The sequence below is a fragment of the Anarrhichthys ocellatus genome, unplaced genomic scaffold (genome assembly GCF_004355925.1).
Source record: "Anarrhichthys ocellatus isolate YVR2014 unplaced genomic scaffold, GSC_Weel_1.0 scaffold117, whole genome shotgun sequence".
NCBI classification, from domain to species: Eukaryota; Metazoa; Chordata; class Actinopteri; order Perciformes; family Anarhichadidae; genus Anarrhichthys; species Anarrhichthys ocellatus.
The window spans coordinates 433882-443501 of record NW_022280147.1 but is presented as its reverse complement, the minus strand read 5'-3'; the positions used below and the strand labels follow the sequence as shown (position 1 = coordinate 443501).

At 44.8% G+C, this 9620-nt stretch overlaps 1 protein-coding gene across 2 annotated transcripts in view; it reads right to left on the bottom strand.

The window, feature by feature from the left end:
- The window catches only part of pxdn (peroxidasin), a 68063-nt gene that overhangs the window by 3207 nt on the left and 55236 nt on the right, over positions 1-9620 (bottom strand). For both annotated transcript variants that reach the window (XM_031876830.1, XM_031876831.1), the window contains 5 exons: positions 9321-9478; positions 4827-5833; positions 4164-4660; positions 3753-3887; positions 3385-3593 (listed from right to left, as the gene is read on the bottom strand). In XM_031876830.1, the coding sequence (XP_031732690.1) occupies positions 3385-3593; positions 3753-3887; positions 4164-4660; positions 4827-5833; positions 9321-9478 (2006 nt within the window). The remainder of the gene's footprint in view (positions 1-3384; positions 3594-3752; positions 3888-4163; positions 4661-4826; positions 5834-9320; positions 9479-9620) is intronic.

The window sequence follows — 9620 nt, the reverse complement described above, 5'->3', positions numbered from 1 at the left end:
CACACACACACACACACACACACACACACACACACACACACACACACTGAAGCTCTCAGCGGTGTCCTCTCTCTTTATGGAGCTAAACACAACTGTGAATCAGCCTTACTGACAGACAGAAACAAGTGCGTTAACCCCCCCCTTCTTTGTGGCAGGAGACTCTGTTTATGAGCTTAGCTCCCCCCTTTACATTCTGTGGAGGGAGGATCACAATCTTAAGAGGCACCATGTGTTGCTTATTAACATGTTTGTTACGCTGTAGCTTGTTCTCCCAAGACAATGGATTGATGAAACTGCCACATATTATTTTGAAAGTTGAGACCTAAAGCTAGACTTGCACTATTTTATATCACAACAGTGTACTGAACCCATTTTCCTCAAGCGTCTACATCACACAAGAATTCATTCATCCTACATGCAACATATATAATCAGAATAAAAGGATAGAAAGGCCACATTATGTCACTAAAGAACTTACAGCGTGAGTTAAAGAAAGCAGTCTCTGACTATCATGTTGCTCCTGTAAACCCTATCTAAAGGCTCGGGTGATTCATTCTTTAATACTTCAAGCTCATTCAACAAAGTTCATCATTATGTTTGCTCAATGTTTTCATTAAAGATCATTGCTTAGCTTTCAGTCCCGGTTGCATATTCTAATCCCAGCCAATTGCTGTTTTTACAATGAAGTCCCATCTTCAAGTAAATGATACAAACAAGCAGTAAAAACCCCTCATGCTGGTTTATTATAACAGCAGGGGGGGGGGGGGGGGGCTCTTCGTTCATCTCCTTTTCCCTTTGTCAGCTGCACACATGGGTGGAATGTTTAAACATCCAAACACAATCTCTTCCCTGCACAGTGAACGGGAGCAGTCTGTGAATAGTACAGTATTATGTCATGAGGGTTTCACTGAAGTGGTGATCCGGCACAGGAGCAATGGCATGACATTTTACAGCATTTGACTTCCAACTTTCACAACAAAACAAAATCCACATCCGACAGAAGGAAATGATCCCAGACGCTGTTTCTCTACAGTCAGATCTCCTTTTCATTATGAGGTGCTGAAGCCTGAAACTATGTTTATTCTTCATCTCGGCCTCCAAGTTTCACACACAGTCAAGCAACAATCATCTATGTGACCTGAGCCATACAGACAGAGAATAACCGTTCCCCTTTCAAAGGGGCTGCTCTACATTGCAGCACAAAACAAGTGTTTAATGTGAGGCCAGGCTGCCTTGAGGAAGATGTTATCAAAGGGAAACAAAGGGTGACGATTCTGTGCGGCTTGAATTTGACGAAACAGTTCCAATACTAGACCAGAGTCAGCTAAAACGTCTAGGCAGCTTCCTGTGCTGTTACACCATGTGTACTTTCATCATGAAGAAAGGCACACGCTTTTAAAGATTAGTCACAATGATGAAAGATGTGAGAGGTTATGCTTTTTCAGAATAAAACCATACTAACACTGGAAAAAATCTTTTTTCAGCACCTGTAATTCATATTTGCAGCTAATTTATGTAAATTGATAGTGCCATAAAAGAAGTTTTGAAGTTAAAACTTAATATAGAATCGTGAATTTACACTGGCTTTGTTATGGCTCTACAATCTATTGTAAACCAATGCACCATAACTGAGGACAACATTAGTAAGAGATAGTATGTGTCGTCCTCTACTCGGTAGTCTGCATGACGACGTGTCCTTGGGCAAGATACCGAACCCCCAAATTGGCATCAGTGTGTGTGAGTGAATGATTCGTTTAGATCCAGATGAACAGGTGGCTCTTTGTATGGCAGCCTCTGCCATCAGTGTAGGAATGTGTGTGTGAATGTTGACATGTAGCATGAAGCCCTTTGAGTGATTGGAAGATTAGAAAGGTGCAATACAACGCAAGAACATTTAACAATAAATCCTATCTTTGTCACGCCGAATCTTTTTGTTGACCGAGTCAAACAGATGATAGTGATCCCGTCTGAGGTTCGTTGTGCTGTACCAGAATGCTTCATGCTTCCATGATGTACGGCGTGATGATTGAGTGTGGCTTTGTGGCTCAAAGGCAGTAAAACGGCCTGTGCCAAAGCACACTGGCTATAATCCTGCGGGATTCTTCTTATTCTCCATCTTCCGTACAAAAGTTTGATGCGCTTCTCGGCCCGGAGCGTTTCCATCACCTGCGCAAAAAGTACATCAAAACGTTCCCTGATCGGGAATGGTGTGCTATGACTTTTCTCAGAGATTCGCCCAGCGGTTTTCCCAAGAATTGTGAAAACCGGAGCAAAATTTCAAAAATTTACTTGAATGGGGTTTCGCGGCGAAGAGAGCTAAAAAAACACTTAACTTTGGGCCCATATTTACCAGCCATACATTAATGTAGAAAAACGATTCAATGTTTAAAACGTAGACAAAACGCTGGACTTTATTGAGCCAAATGGACATTTTGATAGCTAGCACAGTTTTCATGAAGTCACAGATTAAGTTTCAGGAGAATTTTGGGTCCGTTTCAGATTTTATAATGGGTGTGTATTGCACGGCTCGTTAAGTGCTAGAGTGATGACATCACGGTCAGAGTGGAGCAGAGCATGAAAAGTATTCTGTGATTTTTACAAACAAATTGCTTCGAGTCCCACAATTTTTACTCTTTATACACCAACTTTGATCGAAAAGCTTGGAAATTTTGTGCTGGTGGCACGCATGCATCTATGGAATCCGACGGATTTACACATTTGTCTCAAAGAGCCGCAGAGCGACATGAACTCCAACTCATTTCTCAAAGAAAGCAGACGGTACCAGTTTTGTATATTGCTCTGGAGCGAGTTAGACAGGTAGTTTTGTTGAAAAACCCTGTATAGTCTCACCCCTCTGAATTAGCCTCTAACACCCTTTCAAAATAAAAGCCCCACAGATTGAATTCTGACTGGAATGCTTGTCAAAGCCTGTCATTTTATAACCTCTGTACATGTGTGTCAAACATTATGATTCAGTCTCCTCTCCCCCTCTCTCGCCCACCCAGTCCCACCCTTTCAAAATAAAAGCCCCTTGGAGTAACTATCTTAACATGAAGCTCAGAATGAGGTTCATGTTAAGAAATGTTAAGTTCAAGTATTTCCATCACAAGCTAACGCTCCCATCATTTCCAAAGGCTTCTCAAACAAAGACGTATATCTCCAGTACAGAAATGAAGGGAGTGATTTGTGGACTGTCCATCACAAATACAAGATTCAATCCAAGAGTCTGAATCTAAAATGCAGAAAAGAGAGAAGCAATATCTCAATCAAACCTCAACGATACTACCGGTAATATTGGCGTGTATATATTGCGACGTCTTCGGGATGTAGAAGCCACACTGTCAAAATTTCTTGCGAACCTTTCTAGTTTAAACTTGCTCTCACCTTCACAGCAGTCCTGCCACATGCGCAGGTCAATCTGAGGGATGTCGTCACAGCTGCCGTAGCCGTGTGGCAGCTCGGCCACCCTGAAGACATCCTGCTGGACACGTGTGATGTTGTCCCCGTTGTCGCACAGCACCCGTGTCAGAGAGGCCTGCTTCAGCTGTGTCAGCTGGGCAGGAGAGAACACGCCCGGGTTTTCATACCAGAACCTGAACCAGACAGACAGAAGACAGGGAAGCGGGGAGTTTTTAACTCTCTCACTTTCACAGGATGAAGGAACACCTGATTCCTAAAGAATACTGTGACAGCAGAGGTTCTATACCCTTAGAGGTAATGTGTTTGTGAGGTGAGATGTGTTGAGACTGTACCTGTCTCCATCCTGCAGCCGTTTGAACTGGGTTGCCAGCAGACACATGAGGGTGGGCCCCACTCTGCTGCCAGGGACCAGGTCTTCAGCCATCAGCGCAGGGAACAGATCAATGTTCTTAGCAGTGCCATACAGCCTGCCACACAGGAAAGATAGTCAGGGACACTAAACTATGTGAATATATTACAATCCAGAATTATTATGGAGCACAAACTTCTCCAAAGTGAATATCAGTTAAACCATGATTTGTCTCAAAATGATGACCAGACCCTTATATGCTATCTTTAAACTGTTCACAGGCATGAATGATTATAGCCTACAGATAAACTGGTTTCATTTGTTGTATGCTGATCTAAAGCAAAGGTAGGAAAAATTCTAAAAATGGGAATAATCATCTTGAGTGTATAATTACCTCTGCAGTTTCTCTCTGACGTTAGGATTCTTAATTTCGTTCCTCAGGTCATCAAAGGTCTGAGCCGAGGTCAGGTTGCAGAAGACCCTGTAATCATTGTACGGCGGTATACCATGGTCCCTTCCTCTCTGTATATTCATGGCAGCCAGGTCCAGAGCCACAGCGTGGACCATGGAGAACAGCCTCTCCGTCAGCTCCGTATTCACCAGCTGTGTGGAAACCCTCATTTTGCCAGCGACGCCAAAGAGCCCGCGAATCAGCGGGTCAATGCCGCCCTCATTCACGATGCGGAATGGGGAGAAGAAGGCCCGGTGCAGGGAGATGTGTCCCTGGGGGATAGGCTGGAAGTCCTCATCTAACCTGTAGAGTATTGGGTTGATGAGGGTGTGCCCGAAGCGGAACGCAGCAGTGGCGAAAGAGTTGAGGATGCCGGTGTTAATATTGGGGTTGTAACCAGTGTATGACCCCATCAACTTCATGCCTGCCTCACCCAGGATCTAGGAGACGGGAAAGGGACCACAACAGTCTTTCTTTATCATTTTTTACTTCAGTAAATTTCCCCTTGCGGGATGAATAAAGTATAACAAAAAACCATGGAAATAATGAGAAAAACTAATTAGAATCATAACAGAGAAACATTAGACTTAAGATGACAGCTGTTACCTTTGGCAACCAGTGCCTGTAGGTGATGCGCTGCATCTGGGCCCCCACTATCTTCCTGGCCTCGTGGTAGATGGTGTCCCCGTCCCAGTGGGGGTTGAGTCTTAGTAGCTCTGTAGCTATGCGGTTGTGTTCCCTGAACCACACTGTGTGCATGGCAGTCAGACCCAGCTGCTCATTGGCACGGTGATCTCCAGCTAAGAAACATGGAATTGGACTCTCGTTTTCATCCCTCATACACTCAGTGGGAGGTCCAGCAGCAAAGGGCAGGAGAGGCTTCCCTGTCCGCTGGATGATACCTTGCCGGAGCAGACCCCTTTGGCTGGCCAAATCTCGGATTTCCTCAGATTCGTGGCGTGAGTTGCCGTAGACGTTGGAAGCATCGATGTAAGAGGTCAGCTGGTTGATCTGTTCTCTTGGGTACACGCTGTTCATGAGAAGAGAGGTCATCCCGCTGCCGCACACGGGGCTGGACCGGACGAAGAACATGCAACGGGCACCACTCCGTAGCTGCCGTGGGTCATTGGGTGGGAAGTGAATCGGGAAGCATGGCGGGTCATTGGTGCAGACCTGAGTGCACAGCTGGCCGTCGGAGAAACGCGACTGGCTGAGGGCCGCCACTGTCGAGTCCATGTCGTGGTCCAGGAACTGGCCCCACTGCATCAGCATGTGAGTGTAGCGGTCGTCAGGAGTGATGGTCTCCGTTCCGATCATGGTGGTGGACACCAACCTCGGCAGAGGTAGCCTGTAGCCATTATGCTGCTGCTCAGTGGCCCCTCTCGGCAGGTTAAAGCCATTGTCGTAGACCGACTTCAGGAGTCGTTCGAAGGCCGTGAGGGAGGCGCCCCACATCGGGTGCTGCAGGTTGTTGCAGGTGCCGTCGTGGCTGCGGTACTTCTGGTGGAAGCAAATGTCGGAGCAGTTGTTAAAGCGACGGTGGGCCGTGCAGCCCGACAGGTTGGCGATCACATCCAGAAAGTGAGGCGACACCAGGTCGTTGTAGCGGAATGCTGCGGGAAAGCAACAGAAAGCACACATGCAGAGGCTGGATAAGTGTTAAAATGCTTCATATAGGTAGAGTGCAACACCATCCAAGCCTTTTAGGATTACTGTTTAGGATAAACAGTAACCTAGTGTATATTACATATTATTCACGTGCACATATATTACATTGTTTTTTACAGCAGACAGAGAGTAGCAAGCACCTCCTGTCCCGAGGCCACAGGCTGCAGTGTGTCACTAACCTGCCCTGACTTGCTTTGATATGGGAGAGCTCCTCTGTGAAAGCTCCAGTGTGCAGCATATCAAAGTGCATGTGTGTGTATGGGTCTGTGGTGTGTTATGGTGTATGCTTGAGAACAAGTGTGAAGTGTGTGAGGCCAACCTCAATGAGGGCTAGGTGAGACTTCCTGTCTGAATACCAGCTTCAAACCCCCCCCCCCCTATTCTCTCACTTTACACTATGTGTGTGACTACAGAGAGTGGGCAAACTGTGTGGTGCTGCCCTCTCTGATAAAAAGAGATACAATAAAAACAGCACGTTTGTTTCTGCTGACGGGCAGAAAACTGTTCACTTGGTTTGGGGCCAGTGCAACAATGAACACTTGGTTGTTGGCATGAGTAAATAAAACACTGTCTCTGTCTCTCTTTGTTCATATTACACACAGCTCATTTCTCTTTCCCCTCCAACACTATTGTTCACCTGAACGTTTCCCCCTTGACAACCTGAAACTCTTTGTTTACACAAGATCAGTCCTCTCTTCTTTCTTTATAAAGATGTTCTTGTTCAGCCAAAGTTTCCCTCAGCACTACATCCGAGACGCCATCCCCCAAAACACAGACTGTGTCACACAACCAGTCAGTTTGACCTTTGTGCTGTTAAATTTAACCCTCCATTACAATGAGTACTTTCATGCACCATAAAGCCATTATCTGTGCATATATGAATGCAAACAAAGACAGATGCTTATGCTTATAAACATCCGAATCAACCCATGCTCTGCTGGTCTCCCCACTCACATGCATAATGAAGACAATCTGTACACCAACACACACCATTTTAAAATGTGTCCTGTGCTGGGCAGTGATTGTGGGTTCAGTGTGGTGTGGTGTGACATAGGGCTAATAAAACGGTTTACGGGCTCCTCGTCAACTGCTCCACGATTACGTCTCTACGCCTCGGGTCATGCTTAAGAGAGAATGGCATACAGATGGAGGGCCTATCCGCAGCCAAGCGTTGCTCACAAAAACATGGTACTCCATAGAGTGGTTGAGAATTAAATGACTGGTTCATGAGACTTTGCTTAGGAGACTGGATGGGAGCTTCTTACTGAATCCAAAGTGAGACCTTAGTAGGATGTTGTGTGTTTCACAAGAAAATGTCATTTACCTCTGCTTATCCTCGAGGGTTGAAGGGGAAGATATTAGTCAAAACAAATATCACTAAGACAACAATGGACTGGTTGTTGGCCGTGGACCAGAGCTGTCCTAGCCTACAGCCTCGTTAAATCTAAAAACGTATCGATTTCCTCCAACAAAGTTAAAATAACATCTTCATCAATAAAGTGATTTTTCGTGGACAGTGTATGTTACAACCTCTTCCTATGTGTCGACTGTCCTGTAGTGTTCAGTGCATGCACTAACAAGTCTTTATCAACGGATCTTCAAAGTCCACTGACTGTTCTGAATTCCTATTTTTACTAAGTGCATCGTTAGCTTTTAGCAGTGGTGCTCCTCACTGTTGACCTGAGAGCTCCGCTGTCTGCTCAACCGTGACTCATAGCACATATTAAAGGTTCTATCAGAGACGGTTCAAAAAGTAGACCGCATCTGTGTGAGAGGTCTATGAACTCCAATGTGAGAGGTGAACTCAAACACATTCTTTCACTCAGTTTTCAGAACATTTTAAAACTACAAATGGCATTTTGCATCTGTCTCTCGCAAGATCTGCGACAGAATGTCAGTCTGAATCAGCACTGAATATCGTACCATATGAAAGATGATGCATTCACTTACTGACATACTGAAGTGCATTTGAATTGTAATCCAACCGCTAATGTTAGAAAGTAAAGTGCACAAACTACAGATCAGTGACTACGCATCTTTGAACTGAACTGAACGAAAGTGATTAGATTTTGTCTTGATGATGTCAGACTTTTCGAAACACAAACAACTATTAATCATTTCCTCCAAGCATTAGGTTGTTCCAGTGATTATTCCCAATGCTACGAAGACAGCATAATCAACAGCAACGGTGGGCCAAAGCAAAGGCTCCACCCTGCAACAGCAGTAAGACAGAGAGCAGAATCCCATGGGCCCTCCGAGGTTGTTCACAGCCTGACAGAGAGCAGCGGTACTTGGCTTTCTTTCAGACACGGGATGCCTTTAAGGACATGACACGCTCCCTCGTAGTGATGCAATAAAAGAAGCAGGTTAAACAAACTGTCTTGAATTTTCAAAGGCCGCTGCTACACAGCTCATTGTCAGTAGTTGTCCATGTTTGGTATGTGTAGATAAAATAACCTGATTCGTATTATCACCAGCATCAACAATCTAAAGAAAACTTTTTTATAAAATTTGACAATCAAAAGAAAAAGTGAAGTAAAACTTGAAAGTCACGTCAAATTGCTAGACAATATTTCAGGTAAAATAAGCACATGACGTTGGCTTTGGGTTGATAGTGAAATGATCTGCTGTAATATTTATTAGATCCACAAAGGCAACTTCAAACGGCAGACAGAGAGACAGAGCTGGATGTACCTGAAACAAACAGCAGGTTCATGTTCACCAACTTGACCGACTGAACTGCCAATGTTCTTACCCAACACACCGATTACACTTAGTCATGAAAGAGTTCATCTACAAAGTCTTAATTGACTCTTCATAAGTCCCGCCCCTTTTTGCTCCGTGATCCAATAACAGTTGAGCAAGCTTGGAACCTGGCAGAACTTTCCCTTGTCCTGTTATACTTAGATATGCTACACATCTGTTCAAAGGTAACTTCACCATGAAAGTCAGATCACATTGTATATAGTCACGTCTTAAGATAGCTCATGTTAGCAAAACGCTAGCTCATGTATAGCTACATCAAGAGGAGTTAGCCTCCTGTCAGATCACCAACGTCAGCCAGGTTTCTTCCTTGATATTTCAGTGGTAACGTTCAACAGATTTGGATGCCGACATAATTCAAAGATGATTTATTGTTGGCCAGAAAAGAGACAGATCTCCCTCTCCGTGTTTCCTGTCTCTCTACACTGTCAGCTCTCAAAAGAAGGAGGGTGTGCCTTCACAGTCTCTTTCTTTGAGAATCTTTACACAGATCGGCTGAATCTCATCAGTCCCGGTGTATGGACAGATTTTACAAAGCCAACCTGAGGTCTCATTAAACTCAAATAGTTACAGCCTTGTTCATACATGTGCAGACACTTGCACAGTAAAGTAACCAAAGGTACAGCCTTTCTTCAGTAGCAGCACAGAAAACGTGGTCATAAGACTCACCGGTGCCGTTGGTGTCGACCATGAGACCCTGGTTGACGTGGTTTTGGATGAGCAGAAGAGTCTGCTCGAAGATCTCCCCGGCACGCGCCTGCTCCACTGTGTAGGGGTCCCGTGGATACCGGAAGAGCGCTAGCAACTCTCCTGGGGTACGAGGCTGACTGGAGGGATGAGGGACAGAGACACGGCGTAAGGGAGTAGAGAGAGAACCAAAGAGTAAGTACTGAAGGATTGAAACATGTAAACTTTATTTGACATCTTAATGGGTTTCACTGTTTTTGTGTATATATATATATATATATA